Here is a 16,113-nt window from a genome sequence, read left to right on the forward strand (position 1 = left end):
TGGATAATGTCCTACATTTTTCTTGACTGCCTTGTCCGACTGCCTTGTCCTCCTTTGCAATTATGAAATGTAGTCACCATATAAATTAATATAATTTTGGAAAATTTTAGAAGGATGACATAAGTAGTATACAGACATGCACTTGTAAGGTCACTCTGTTATCTATCATGTCACTACAGAAAATATAAAGCAACATCAATTCTTTATACTTAATTAAGGATAGCTTTCCTGCCTGAAGAAAAATGTCTACATTAGCAAGAAATATTCAGTTCAGTAAACACACCCCAACTCTTTCTGCCTGCCTCCCTTTTTGTGTACATACTGTGTTCTTTTAAGCTATTTTTAAAAAGGAAATGGCTGTTGATCAATCTCTAAACAGGCAAAATTAAAGATGCACTAAATTTTTAATTTCATTAGGATGGAGTTAAATGTATGCCTAAGGCCCGAAACGCACAGGCAAAATGACATGGCTTCAGGCCATGTTAGGGGTGTGTCGTTTATATGACACACAACCCAAACGCAGCCTGAAGCTATGCCGACACTGTGCCAAGCAAGAAGAACTGGGCCAAGAAGGAACAGATAGAATCCGTTTCTTTCTTGGCCCAGTTGAGGACCGCAATGGCAGCCCAGATGCGGTGAATGGCACCAGTGCAGCCTTGCACCACTCCTATGGTGCCATCTGTTTTGGGCCTAAGTCTCATCTATTTAAACTTCTTAACTTTGACTGGACCCTCCTCCAGTTCAAACAATATTAATAACAAAATTAATAGAAATCGATGGGACATGTTAATCTTGATTAACTAGTCTTATTTATTTCAGGCTAACATTCTTTGGAATAGATCAACATTATTTTATCTAAAAAGCAATACAATATTCTAACCACACAAGAGTCTAGTAGTTTATAAAGTGAAGCTATGAACTTCTGACTTGAACATTGGTTTCTTAAAATGTGTCGAAACTACTTTAATACTATAAATTTGGTACTGTATTGAAACAATGGCCTAAATCCAATTCTTATTCCTAACTAAAGTAGACTAACTGAATCAATAAGAATTTGGTAAGTCAATACTAGTTCCATTGATTTAATGGCTTAATGTAGTTGAGATTAAAAATTGCATTTCATTCCATATGTTAAAGTCCCGTGAACAAAGCTATATTTTTAAAAAGCTAAAATTATATATCTTACAACTTCGTGTTATGATGAATAAAGAATATGGATCTTGGAAAAATTGCTGCTTTGAAAATGGCACTATATTCTAGGGAGTCTGTCATACAGTATTTTTTAATTTGTGCAGGAAGAAGAAATGGGTAATCTGTAAAAGTGTATAATCTCCTTTTGGTGATTCTTTGATTTTTCCTCCCTTCCTCAATAATGATACATCTTGCAAATTCTACAGGTACTAAAAACAGAAGGCGAGGACCTTGTTCCAAGAAGCTATTGGGATACTCTGAGACGTAGCACAAGCCAGGCGCTCTTTTCAGACCTTGCAGAGGTATAAGGAAACCTCTGTATGGTCCATAAAATGTATTTCACTCACCTACTTCATATTGCATTTTATTGTTTTTCTCCATTGTAAATACCATACCTTTGAATTATTTTTTCCTTTTGATTTGAAATTGGTTCTTGATCCTTGGTTTGTTTGTTTTTTTCATACCTGAGCTTATTAATCATTTCTTATATTATTTGTAGGCACTATTATTTTAAGACGCCAGAAAGAATTACTCTTGTATTTCACATCTTTGTAATACTGGATGTATTTCTCACTGATTTTTTAATGACAATTATATGTACAGTTATATTCCCCCCATGTATATAATTAGACATTTTCCTCTGAATTGTCTAAATGGATCCAAGGCATTCAGTGAAGACCTGATTATAAAAACCTGGTGATAAAATGCTGTCCAGATGCTAAAGCTTTGTGCTTGATTTGAAGGAATAATTCAGTTACTTTAACAAGCTTTATAAAAGAATAGTTCCCATTTGAGGCACTGCTAATTTAATAGCCTTATATAAGAGGGAATTTGGATATGATACTTCCTGCTGCTGCATGAAAAATTGTATGAAATACACAATTCACTCTTGCATAATATTGAAGACACAGAGTCCCTACAAAAGTTTGAAAATGTGTTTGACATTATCTCTGTGTCTTGCCTGCTGGTGGGTTGAAGCCATTTAGGTGAATCTGCAGACCTCCCAGCCAGAAGAAAGATAACTTTCATATTTTTTTGAGATTGCAAATGAAGACACTTGGGGAGGAGACACTTAGACTTGTTTGTTTCTTAATGAAAGGAATGAATGTATTCATAAACAGAGTCCTGAGGGTATGGGAACTGAAGGAGACAGCATCTTACCTGACAAGTCAGGATTAAAGAATTTTATGTAATATATGCACAAGACCTGATAGAACGCCTGCCACCCAGAATATAAAGTGTATACTGGCCTCAATATGTCTCCCATAAGATAGGTAAATTAGTTTGCACATTCTCTTTCCCTTCTTGAGAGAAGGAGCAAGAGTTGCCTGTTAGTGAAACTGCATCTAGGCAGACACTGCTACACACCTTTTGAGTGTTACTTAGGACCAGTGTGATACAGACGTGGTGAGATAGGCATGATTCTAATTGGTGCTAATCCAGAGATGTTCCCTTACCAACTAGCAGAAAGGGTGAGCCTAGGGTTTTTAGCAGGATCCCAAAGCTAGATGTGACATTACTTTATTGGTAAGTGCTAACAGTTTCTACCTTTTACTTTGTCATTAAGTCTCATAAGCCTAAAAAAGTCAGATGATGCTGTCCAGACACTTTAAATTAAATCAAAGTAGAGCATCAACAACGAAAATGACTCAAAAATCATAGTTTTTTGTGGGTTTTTTGGGCTATGTGGCCACGTTCTAGCAGAGTTTCTTCCTGCCGGCCATGAAAGCCTTCAACTCAAAAATCAGTTTGCATTCTGCAATCGCTTTCCTTCTTTTATTATGAAGGCAGGAGAATTATGCTTGTACTTTAGAAGTTAGCCAACCGAATTTAAAGAATAATGAGTAAGAAAAAAAATTGAGTAAGAAAGAAGTGAGGACAGCCACTGTTACTGACAGCTATAGTACAGTAGTTAATGCTAGCCTAGGACATAGGAAATGGTGGTAACTCCACCATGGATTCTTTTCTGCCCAGCTCCATAATTAGAATTTATATCAAGCTTATCTTGGATTGACGAGTGCTTCTGTTGCTTTGATAATATTCCACAGTTGGCCATAATGAACACTATAGAATGATAATGGTATATAAAATAATTTCTGCTTTCTAGCCCCAACAAGACTTACCTTCACAAAATGTTCTCCATTATTTCTATTCATGGGTCCAGACATTTTACTTGGAAATATTTTTACTCTAACCATCTAAATAGTCTTTCTGGAACAGATCACTATTACTTGCTAGCAACGCAAAATGTTTTCCATTGTGGTACTTTAGTATTTTTTGAGAAATGAAATGAATTCAGCTTGAAAAGTTTCCCCATGGTCCACAAAAATTTAAGATCAAATAATTTGCTTTAAGTCACCTGGGATGGCCTGGAAAATACAAGTCTTAGCATGATTTAAATATCTGCCTTGTGAATTAAATTTGCACTACCTCAGGAATGTACTCAGTTTTTATAAACTATTGCTGTAATAGAAGGTTGTCAGCTTTATTTGTCTAAATCAAGTGCAGTTTTACTACAAGGTCTTTGAGGTCCTGATTACTTAAGTTATGTTCTGAAGACCAAGCTTGCATTTAGCAGTACAACATTTTATAATTAAAAAAGGAGAGGAAAGCATTGCAATGAATGCTAATTCTTTCCAAATTCAGAATTAATTTATAATCCTTGGTAACACTGTAAGGATTCAACATTTTAGGATTTTGTGTCAGTGTCTCATTTGTGAACTATATGAAACTGAAAGACAGCCAGTTAGGCCACATACTGTTACAAATTACTTCAAAAACTATAAAGATTTAACTATATCTAGTTTGTTCATTTCTTACATGTGAAGCACTTTCTTACAATTCCACCCTTCCTCTGTTCACACTTGAGGTTTTTCCTCATAGGGAGAGAAGTCTTTGAGATTTTTGCAAGGACAGATTTTTGCAGAGAGAAAACAGCACAATGTCAAAACATGTAATGCCACAAGCATCTGAGGTAGGCTTCCATAATTTTATTTTCCCCAACAAAGTATTTTCTTCAACCTTTTGACAGTAAAGAAGATAGGAGAGAGAAAAATATAACTACTATGATGTTTGAAATTACCATTCTAATACGTTTTCACCATAACATTTTTATTATCTTATTTCAAAGTTCTAATTCATTTAACCTAATCAGGTCTCTGTTTTATCACTGTGGATCATACCATGTCTCATATTGTAAGTGTAAATTGAAAACACAGTAACAATTGATTTGTATATTGTGTTGCAAGTATGATCTGACTAATATATACTAACTGATTTTGCAAATAGTTTTAATTTTCTGCATGATGCATTTAGTCTTAAAACCACCTCTCTTTTTTAAGTAATGCAGTGTTAAGGATTTTGTTTTTGTGATTGAAACCATTAAAACTTCGAGAAATTAATGTCAAACGGTAATGTATCTTTAAGCGTGCAGATGACATCACCAGTTTACTATCAGATACTACACTTCTGGTGCACTTTTTTGGCAAGAAAGGAAAAGCTGAGCTGAACTTTGAAGACTTCTATAGGTGAGCCTTTCTTTGATAATTCAGTTTATATACTAGGCTTTCATATATGACATGCTAGAAGTAATACATATCCCTAATATTATTGCCTGTATACATAGCTTGTTTGTTTAATCTGAATTTGGTAAGTACTCTCCTCATCTTTTTAAAAAAATAAATAAATTGGAAGTTCTGGTTTGTATAGCTTGACACACATTTTTGTTATGAAAAACAACAATCCTTATTCGGTTGATAGGTTAAATGTTTTCAAAAATGTTTTCAAATTATTACATCATTGCCAAGGACAGATTTAAATTTTAGGCCTTAGTTTCCAGTTGAAAAATTATTCCCACTAGGGAAAACAGGATGAATGTGGAATGTAATGAAACTTAGTCCAGTTCAAATGTGAAACTTTAGATTTTTATTTCGACTGCTTCAAACACACAATTTATAGGGAAATAAATTTTTCAGTGTGTTTTACATTCTGTTTTTACAAATCTTACCAAAACAATTATGTGTCTGGATAATGACATGACTGAACTACCACTATTAATCCTCTGTGAATGACTACTGTACCACAGAGTTACAAGGGACATTGTGGAGTATCAGAATTTAAATGTCTGCAATAATACACACACACACCTGCACAAATAGAGTTCTAAGACTATCCTGTCAATACTTTTTAATGTAGGTTTATGGATAACCTCCAAACTGAAGTTCTTGAAATAGAATTCCTTTCCTACTCTAATGGGATGAATACCATCAGTGAAGAAGACTTTGCTCATATACTGTTAAGATATACGAATGTGGAAAATACATCAAGCTATCTGGAAAATGTGCACTGCAGTATCCCAGAAGAGCAAGTAAGCTTTCAAACAACAACCTTGCCATCAGCAACAATGTTTGTAGAGAATATGGCTGCCTTCTGGAAAAATGGACATATCTAGTGTAGATTTCTCCCAGACAGATCTGCATAGTTATAAAAGCTGATGTTCAGATCTGGAGTTCAGAAAAAGAAGGCAAACATTTTTTTACTAACCCACACACTTCTAGAGGAGGAAGAAAAGATATGGGCCTTGCCTAGTTACCACTTAGGCCAAATGAGTATGCACAGCACATTCTCAATTAATGAAGATTCTGGGCAAGGAGCAGTGGTACTTCATAGGTCACATATTTATGATCCTCATTATTCTCCCAACAAGGTCCACTATGTCAGAATAATACATATTACTACAGGTTGAGTACCCAGAAATCCAAAAACCTTGAAAGCCCAATTTTTCTGCCACCAGATGCCTGTTTCTGCCTTCAGGGTGGTGTCTGTGGCACTTCTGCTTGTTTGTCTTTCAGATCCTCAGGTTGTCTCCAGACTCACATCTCATACATAACATAAGTAGTGAACAAAGGAAATGGGAGGCTGGAGAGAGTCAAATGAGCAGGATCAGTTCAGCCGCCACCTCAAAGGCAGAAGTAAGTGGCTGGCAACAAAAAGATGAGGCTAGAAAGAGACTGAGGATCTGTAAAATGTGGGAATTCAATCATAGTGCTCAGCATAAATTTGCCACCGCCACCCCACCACCATTTCACAGATCCTCATGTATATGCTATACAGGAACATACTATGCTACTTGTGTAATCTGAAAAAATCCCAACTACAAAACACTTCTGGTCCAAGCATTTTGTACCAGCAAACCCTTTTCACCAAATGCCACTCGGTTTAACCAAGATGGCAAAATTCACACTCATGAGATAGAGAGAAAGTTGTTAACAGACTCAAGGGAATTCCAAGGTTTAATGAAATATAAATATGACTTTATCAGAAAGAAGGCCTTGCGGGAGAACAAAGATCAAGCAGCCCAGTGAGCACTGAGCATAATTGGTGTCCACAGAATACCAACAGTTGTGGGGAACCATGGAGAAGAGAATATTTTAGAATGTGTGTAATTTGTACTCCATACTGCAATATTTGATTGCAGGTCCAGCTTGTTAAAATGAATTATTTATATTGTGCCAGGTTCTTTAAGTTGTTGCCCCTTTTTCCTGGAAGGGTTTATAAATCCTCCTCAGAACTTGTGTAAGAAACAAATTCTGTTGCTGGCTATTTTCATATGCTGAAGGCAAAGCTTAATTTCTAAGCAAAGACTAGGGCCCGTTACAAACGGGCCTAAAAGTGCGTGCTCTTGTGATTGTTGCTTGAATAGGAAGGTAGGGTGGAAGAGCATATTAACACCTTTTACCTAGTCCTCTATTCTTAGCAGAGTATCATTTGTAGGAGGCCACTATTGCTTCCTCATTATTCAAACAGAGGTTTTCATAGAAGTTGCGCCATTATTTAAATAGGTAGCTTTAGTTGACAGTCTATTTGTTAGGAAACAAATATGCTGTCAGCAGTAAACTTAAACAAACTAAATTCATCAGTGGAAAGCAGCAGGGTTGATGTTACGACACTGGCACCCTTTCAAGCATGGGAGGCTTTGGGTTCATTTCATTCCATTTGTTTGCAGAAGGATCCAGTTTGACTGTTTTTCACCTATTTGTAAACAGATTTGATTTAATTTCATATGGCTGCATTTTTAACAGTATCAGCATTTTAGCTTTTGGGACTTTTCAGTGCAATCTCTTAGCTGCCCTTAAAGAGAGAACTGGGAAGCATCACTTGGCAGTTAAGAACAGCTGAGAGATTGCACTGAAAAAGCAGGCACTGTGGCTAGATACTGTGATACACAGAGTGTTTCAGCAACTATAGGTGATGAACTATGGGTACAATACTAATACTAATTTGAAAATATACTGTGTTATAAAGACACTGAAAATGGAAATAAATGCAGATTAATTACAATAATAAAGGATGTTGTAATTATGTGGATCAACTGAGCTGAAGCAACACACCAAAAACATTTCCCCACCTTCCATCCTTGCCACTGTAGCCTGGCAAGACTAGTGGCTAAGTGATGATCCGCCTTGTTAGTCTCACTGGTCCCACTGAGGGCTTCTGTGTTAAGAAACAAAAAATCCTCATTGTAGTTACTGTAGGTTGAATTCTGCAGATATTTTTAAAAAGGTATAATTTGAACTAAAGGAAAAAAGAGCTGTAGTATGAATGGAATTTGCATTTGCAAATGACTGGAGAATTAGAGGTCGAAATGGTTATATTTATATGGTCTTACCAGATGCGGTGGCTCAAGTGGTTAAGACACTGACTCTGTTGATTGCAAGATCGGCAAGTTGGCAGTTCAAGGCCCAGGTGCCACATGATGGGGTGAGCTCCCATCACTAGTCCCAGCTTCTGCCAACCTAACAGTACAAAAGCATGCAAATACAAGTAGATAGATAGGTACCACTCCAGTGGTAAGGTAAACAGCATTCTGTGCAGTTGTGCTGGCCATATAATGAGAGAGTAGTCTCTGACAACGCTGGCTCTTCAGCTTAGTTACAGAGATGAGCACTGCCCCCTATGGTTGGACGTGACTTGACAACCTTGGGGATTATCTTTACCTTTTTACGAAATAATTAAGTTGTCCATGTTACTATGTTGTCTTCCTATCTGCTCTGTGTCTTGCATTCAAGACTTCTTCGAGCATGGAGTTGTTACTGTTGTTGTTCCTTGTTTGTTTATTTCCCACCTTTTTTGCCAGCTCTGTACTGTTTATTTTATGGTACTTATGTCAGCCTTATTTTATTTAACAGGGCATTACATTTGATGAATTCAGATCATTTTTCCAGTTTTTGAACAATCTAGAAGACTTTGCAATTGCAATGCAGATGTATAATTTTGCAAACCGTTCCATAGGACAAGGTGAGAATACCTATCAACAATTTAATTACTTTTATTATTAAAATATTAGAAACCTACTTTTAAAAAACAACCCTTTCACATTTGTTTGTGTCAAATGTGGTATTAGCTATGTGATATTCTATTTTCAAATAGAATTGAAGCTCTCTTATAGGATTAGAAGTAGCTGGATCCTTCTGAATGACCTGCCTTTCAGACTCCCAAAATATAAATGTGTTTGCTATTTGTGAGGCACATTAGGTCTACTATAGGATAGATTTTTTCCTAATAAATAGAGCATAGAGTGACTGACCTATCTTTACTGCTTTTTATATGCATTTATATGCAGGCACTATTTTCTTTAGGATTTCTTTTTAAAAAATTAAATCAAAAAGTTGCCTAATGTTTTCATTAGTCTGCTTTATGTTTTTCTGGTATTTGTTTTATAGTTTATAGTTGTTTATTGTTTTGTAGTGACCCATGTGAGTACCAGGTAAAGTGGTTTGGACTGGCTCCATTTCATTTTAAAACATTGCATTGACTGATAGAAAAGAGAGAACTGACAGTTCAGTGACAAGAAATGGAGTGATCATTCAAAGTGACAGTGTATGTGACAATCAATAATGCTGAATTTTATTTCAAGCTCAACTGACCCTAGTGTAATCTCTCACCTTTCTGAATTCTTAGAATAGTAGGATAAACAAGAAATAATTTGTTATTGATTTGCTGTCAGATATCCATAAATAGGATATTACTGTGAGTTGCCTTAAGACAATATCTGGCTACAATTGTAGACTTAAAAATATTGTTAGCTCAGGCTGTGAAAGCAGTGTATCTTCACGGAAAGATCAATCTCTCATAATGTTCTTTTAGCGATTATGGCACTTGGATACCACTTTGTCATGGCTGCATTCTATAAAATTCTGGAATTTCTAGTCCATTGAGTCACTAGATCTCCAGCAAAGAATTCTATATAGTTTATGAAACTACAAATCCCTGAATTTCATAGGATGGCACCATGGCAGTCAACATGGTATTAAAGTGGTATGATTGTGTAGTGTGAAAAAATATTAAATGAATCTGAGGGAGTACACTGTGACTGCATCCGTACTGCAGAAAAATGCAGTTTGACACTGTTTTAACTGCCATGGCTCAGTGCTATGGAATTCTGGGAATTGTAGTTTTGTGAGGCATTTAGCCTTCCCTGTCAGAGAGCTTTGATACCACAACAAAACTATAATTCACAGAATTCCAGAGCCATGACAAAGTGATGTCAACCCAGATTATTTCTGCAGTTCAGCTGAAGCCCAAGTTTACAAAAGTTTATGCTACATCTTCTTTCACACAATTAGTCTCAAATGTCCTACAAGATCCCTTTGCATAAATGGTCCTTGTTATTTAACCATTCTAGAAAGTTGTGTATAAAAAGGAATAATCAAAAGTGGGGATTGTGGAAAGTCTCCCTTGCCATCCTTTCCCCCACAATAAGGATGATGTGATTTAAATCAGTATTTGAAAATAAACAATAGAATTCCAATTTCAGATAGGGGTTATGATAGACAGAGTTATGAACAGTGTTTTGGGGGCTCTGTAAGACTTACAGTATGTTTACCTGGATATTGGTAAATAAACCTAAACTATAAAATACAGTAGTCTTCTGTGACCTTCTGCCAAAGTAAACTGTAGTTTTGGAAAGTCTTACATTTCAGAGAAATGGAGGCAACTTAACAAATTAAATACTAATAATAATAGCCTGTGATCAGATTAGTGAAGGTTATATACTCTGAAGTAGATGAAAAGTGATTCTGTAATGCTTTAGTGAACCAGGAGTTTGGACAAAAAAAGATCAGAGATTCTAAAGTAAGTTGTTCAAAATAACTTTATTTAAAACTTACAACAGAACAATAGTTGATGCATTCTAACTTAAAGGAGATGAAGATAAAAATAAATGTATTCAGTAACTGCAAAATTAAAAAAAATGAATATGCAGTATTGAACCACAAGATGGAGTAACTGCTACATATATATTGAAGCATCAATAAAAATTACTTTTACATATTGTAATTATGACAGGAAAAAATAACTGGTGTGGGGAAAGTTGCCTGGGGTCCACATGGAGCCCCTGGGTTTTTGTTTTGTTTTGTTTTCCTAGTTTTAATAGGGAAATAGCTGTTGTCATGTTAGTTGTACTGAGAATAGCTGGTGAGGCATCACTCCATCTGCAGTTGCCCAGTCCAAGTTGAATAATTGCTTAATACAATTATAGCTCCAGCTAGACTTTGCACCAGTCCAGTTTCTAGTTCTATAGGAACTTAGTATATAGAGTAAATCAAAGGGGGAAAAGGGGAGAATCATAGTACAGAGGTTCAACAGACTAGTTCTTGTGGAGTCAGATGAAAGTTGGGGGAGATCAGGCTAAAGCATAAAATCCAGAGAAATCCAGACATGAAATAAATTAAGATGAAATATCAGGAGGAAATTAAATGAAGTAGTGAAGTCTGAACCTCATTAGGGAATTGAATGAAAAGAGAAAGGAGAGGGAAGTAGAATTTTTTTCAGAGCTTTATACAATACAGAAGTACATCCCATAAAAATGTTTTACCGTATATACTCAACTATAAGTCGACCTCATGTATAAGTCGAGGGCAAGTCTTAGGGCCAAAATTATGGATTTTGATATGACCCGTGGATAAGTCGAGGATAAAACTTAGAAGCATGTAACAAACGGTGTAATTACTGTCTTCATACAGAAATGTTTTATTCAGATCCTTCTAAGCGCAATTCCTCTTGGCACTCCTTTGAGGAGAAGCACCAAAGAGATGCCATTGCTGCCATTTTCCCACCCAAGCAATCAAAAAAGCATTATGGTGGAAAAAATAGAGGGGGTTGGTGCTTCTTTTGGGTGCTCTCAGAATGAACATTACAAGCAACAGTTGTGATTGGGGAAAGAAAAAATTCCAAAGAAAGTAACAAAGATTAATTAGACGGCTGTAAAGTAACTATTGAAAACACAACATAGAAAAAATAATGTACTAAATTATTGTGAGCAAAAGGAATGTCATTTAAGAGCAAAGTTCCCTGTATTCCAGAGAAAAGATTAAGTCACACCATATAATATTATATTAGGGAAAGGCAGGAAAAATGCTTATACATCTTATCAGATTATTGTACTGGAATATGGAACATCCAGGTTCAAGTTTCCAGTCAGCATGAAATTCACTGGGTGATTGTGGACTTCTCTCAGACTAATCTAAATCACAGGGTTGTTGTCAGGATAAAGTAAGGAGGATGAAAATTATGTTTGTCACCTGAAGCTCACTGAAGAAAAACAGAATATAAAGATCAATAATGAATTTTTCCTCTGATTGGTATCTTCTCCTTGCTTCTTTCTTAACTAAAAACCTGTTCTGAATTGGTAAAGATGTGTGAAGAGGAGATTGATCATCCTACTCTATCCTTACTATTCTAGAACATTTTTTATTTTATTTTTATTTTTTGCTTGAGGAATATGATATAATCTGCCTAAGGTATAATCTTGTCAGAGTACACTGGGTATTAAACATGGTTTTATTTTGTTTTTCATACTAAGCTATTGTTCCTACATTTAGTCAGCCTAAAGACCAGATAAACCATTTATTTATCTCCTCACTCATTTCAGAATCCAGATTCACAGCCAAACAGAATAACTCTCCTCCCTTTCAGCAGGCAGTTCATGAACCAAAGATTTCTTCCTTCCATTCCTATGTAGTCCATGTCCTTTGAACCTACCAAAAATAACCTAAATTACACAGTCATCATCAACATTTGCTTTTTCTCCCTACTAGTCATGTAACATAGAATCTCACTTTGAAGAAAATATTCAGATAATATAGAAAATGAGATAAAGTAATGTAATTACCTATAACTGATGGCTTTGTAAACTGTGCTAATTTGTCTTTATTTCCTTAGATGAGTTCAAGCGTGCAGTGTATGTAGCTACAGGTTTGAAGCTTTCACCACATTTAGTGAACACAGTCTTTAAGATCTTTGATGTAGACAAAGACGATCAACTGAGCTACAAAGAATTTATTGGCATTATGAAAGACAGATTGCATCGAGGATTCAGAGTAAGAATCTGTATTTGCTCTTAATTATAAAATAATTGTTTTTCAGTTGCACTTGATATGTAATTGATCTGTTAATAGATTATTTCTATAAATGTTCCATGATTACTGCTTTTGTTTTATTTATACATTTTTCCAGCTATTGAACCTCAGAATGTCACATAGATATGTACTTGTATTTTGTTATGAAATATTCATATTATCTGTTACAGTAAATATCAAGTGTTAAACTTTTTATGAAAATGAAGCCCATTTTTATTGTACAGTTGTTCTTGAATTAAACTTACTGATCATATATATGTTAATTCAATAACACTTCATTTATAGAGGTGGATTTCCCCCCCTGTAGCCATGTCTTCAGACACAATCTGATCCAACTTGCTGTTGATCAAGTAGGTCCTCACTTCATTATGTAGTGGGCATCATCTTGTCATTAAAATTTATGGAGCGAATAATAGCTGCTTACCAAGTAGTTTTAGACATTGGATCTAGAGTCTTACTGCCCTCTAAAGACGATAAATTATATTGTAGTTTGTGGAAATTAATTTTATCACTGGGTGTTTATTTGAAGAAATTCTACAATATTACATCATTTTATATTAATATATATTTTTAAATTATACAGTCATCTCAGTGATCAATGTATTGATACACTGACTTTTTTCCCACAAAACAACCTAATAAAAGAGTTTAGATCAGTTGTTATTGGATTAGGGAACTACGTATGCTTAGCCTATAAATCAATTGGACTGTTAAACTCTTCTGATCAAACAAGATTGAGGGGCTTTTGTATTGTAATGCCTGAACAGATAAGCAGCACAATTTCCCCCTTCTCCTATCCTGCCCATGTTTTCAACTCCCAAGCCCTTCCTGACAACTCTCCAGCACTTCCATGGCAGGCACTAGAGGGCGGGAAAGTAGCCATGGGAAATTACAGGCTTTTGCTCAATGGAACTCATACAAGGCATTTGTCATGTCTTGCCTTGTGGTTTGACTACAACCTTCTAACTCACTTTTCTGAACTCTACTGCTTGGTAGCCTGCTCCAAAAGATTATATTTATTCATTTGTTTAACATGAGGAAGACATTGCAGATTTCCAAAGCAGGCCGGGGGGGGGGGGGGGGATAGACTGTAAGTCTTTTAAATTTAGCTGGGCTTGGTCTGAGTGAAACTCAAAATCCAAAATGATACATTTGATCAAGTGTGGTCACCTTCCCCCTTCCCCATTATGATTATTCACCCTACCCTGTGTGTAGTGTCCCTTCAAATCATTTCCAACTTATAGCATTTCTAAGGTGAACATATCACAATGTTCTCTTGGCAAGATTTTTTTCAAAAGGGTTTTGCCACTGGGAGTGTAACTTGCCCCAGATCACCCCAGAGGTTTCCGTGGTTGAGGAAATATTTGAACCCTGGTCTCCATGTGGTCACCATAAAGTCAACAGGGGACTTGAAAGCGCACACACACACACTCCCAAAATTCTAGTCCAGCACTTATTATATATACTCATCTATAGGTCTAGAAATTTTATTCAAAAAATTGTCCCAAAAAACTGGGTCAACTTATCTACAGGTCAATGTAATTACTGTACTTTAACTCTTATACATATTAAAAAGGAACCATCCCCTTTCTCTGAATAGAGGGGTAAAAGGTGAGATCTTAATCCATCCTGGAGCATGAAAAAGAAGCATGGATCCCCCCTATTCTCTCATCAATCCAGCCTTTAGGTTGAGCACAAGCAGTTATGCCTGCCAGAATTTTCTAAGATCTTTGGCATCATTTTCCTTTGCAACATCCTTTATATCCTTTATTACATACTCCTAAGTTTTACAGTCGACTTATCTATGGGTCATATCAAAATCCATAATTTTGGCCCCAAAACTTACCCTCAACTTATACATGCGGTCGACTTATAGTCGAGTATATACGGTAAACCACTATACCACACTGGCTAATCTAATTTGCATAGACATTTGGGGAGGGATCTATGTACTGCTCATTTCTTTAGAATTTTAATTAGTGAATCATTTGCTATAACACCCTGCTGCCTTCAAATGTAGTGATAAAATTTATTTCTTTACCTGTAATCTAAGTATTAAAAACTGTTGTCGTACTGTGACCTTGCTAAGTGTCTGGATAGCTAGTAGAGAAATAGAATGTGTGTTAGTTGGTCAGCTTATAGCGTAACTAAGTAACATATTTAGAATGTAAGATAGATAAAGTAGATATAGATATAAATATATAATTATTTAATTCTTAGTATACATTCTCTTTTGCAGTTTTCATTCCTTGCTTTCAAAATTGTTTTGTAGACTGATTTAAAACTATCTTGTTGTGTAATCTAGTATGTTTAACTGCCATCTTGTGGACAGTGAATATACTGCCAGATAATTTAGCATCCTTTAAGCAATAAATATTAAATTCCATGAAGTTTAAATATTGAAGAAATTTTCACACTATCTTATTCAAATAAGAGAGTCCCAAGTTTTGATATAAAACTTACAGTTTGGCATTCTTTGACAAGAAGGTTTTTTTTTTAAAAAAAAAACCTGCCATATACATTCTTTTAAAGCAGACATGGGAATCATCATCCTTCCACATGTGCAAATCCCAGGAGCCTTAGTCACCATAGCCAATGGTGTGAATTGCTGGGAACTGCAGATAACATCATTTGAAGGGTCAATGACTTCCACCCCTACGTTTGATTTTTTTTTCTGTCAATACTGGTACACATTGTTGTACCACAGATGCAGGAATATTGAATTCTAAAATTATTTTTACTGAGTTTTCTACACAGTAAAGGTTAACAGGTAGCATCCCTTTGTACTGTCATACTACTCCCCTCCTTATTCTAATCTTAGGCTGCCTTCACTTGTTGCCTGCACACACACATGTCTCTGTCTTCTGCTTCTCAGGGCTACAAAAGTATGCAGAAATACACAACTTTCAAATCCTGTGTGAAGAAGGAACTCAATAGCAATAGATAACTTACGGTATGTATTTTTTGCACAATATGGCTAAGATTGCTAGTAAGAAATGCTCATTGGCTGAAATCCTGTATGGCAGTGATGAATACATAACCTGGAGTTAATAATCATAGTAATAATAATTTTATTTATATTCCGCTTAATCTCAGGGAATCCAAGCGGATTACAGCAGTAAAATACGGTACAATTAAAAGAGATAGATTAAAAATTCCAAAAATCCCTCCCCCTCCCCCTCACATGAAAACATAATCAAGTCCTAAAAAGAGATTAAACTGAAAAAAGAGTTAAAACATTAATATACAATACACTAAAATGAGATAAAAATTCCAAGCGGAGTCCGGGTAGGGTACATACACATAAGAGATGGAAGGGGAAAGGGGGGGGGGGCAGGTCAGCAACGGTGTTCTAGTCTGGAAAGGCCTGCCGGAAGAGATCCATCTTAATAGCCTTCTTGAAGGTATCCAAAGTGGTAATCTGATGGATCTTGTCTGGCAGGTTGTTCCACAGTCTAGGAGTGGCTGATGAAAAGGATCTCTGGGTCACTGCAGTGAGTCTAGT

General features: G+C 35.8%; 1 protein-coding gene across 3 annotated transcripts in view; it reads left to right on the top strand.

Annotated features, from left to right (window-relative positions):
- The window catches only part of LOC149312756 (calcium uptake protein 3, mitochondrial-like), a 48,877-nt gene extending 33,316 nt beyond the window's left edge, over positions 1-15,561 (top strand). The window contains exons 9-15 of one of the 3 annotated variants that reach the window (XM_089525295.1): positions 1,398-1,493; positions 4,618-4,718; positions 5,386-5,557; positions 8,379-8,487; positions 12,412-12,569; positions 12,894-12,958; positions 15,484-15,561. In XM_089525295.1, coding sequence (XP_089381421.1) covers positions 1,398-1,493; positions 4,618-4,718; positions 5,386-5,557; positions 8,379-8,487; positions 12,412-12,569; positions 12,894-12,938 — 681 coding nt within the window. In that variant the 3' untranslated portion in view covers positions 12,939-12,958; positions 15,484-15,561. The remainder of the gene's footprint in view (positions 1-1,397; positions 1,494-4,617; positions 4,719-5,385; positions 5,558-8,378; positions 8,488-12,411; positions 12,570-12,893; positions 12,959-15,483) is intronic. The other 2 variants (XM_089525294.1, XM_089525296.1) reach the window with 2 other exon arrangements.
- The last annotated feature ends 552 nt before the right edge of the window (positions 15,562-16,113 follow it).

The sequence above is a fragment of the Sceloporus occidentalis genome, unplaced genomic scaffold, assembly GCF_023333645.1.
Source record: "Sceloporus occidentalis isolate IW3139 unplaced genomic scaffold, rSceOcc1.0.p SCAF_5, whole genome shotgun sequence".
NCBI classification, from domain to species: Eukaryota; Metazoa; Chordata; class Lepidosauria; order Squamata; family Phrynosomatidae; genus Sceloporus; species Sceloporus occidentalis.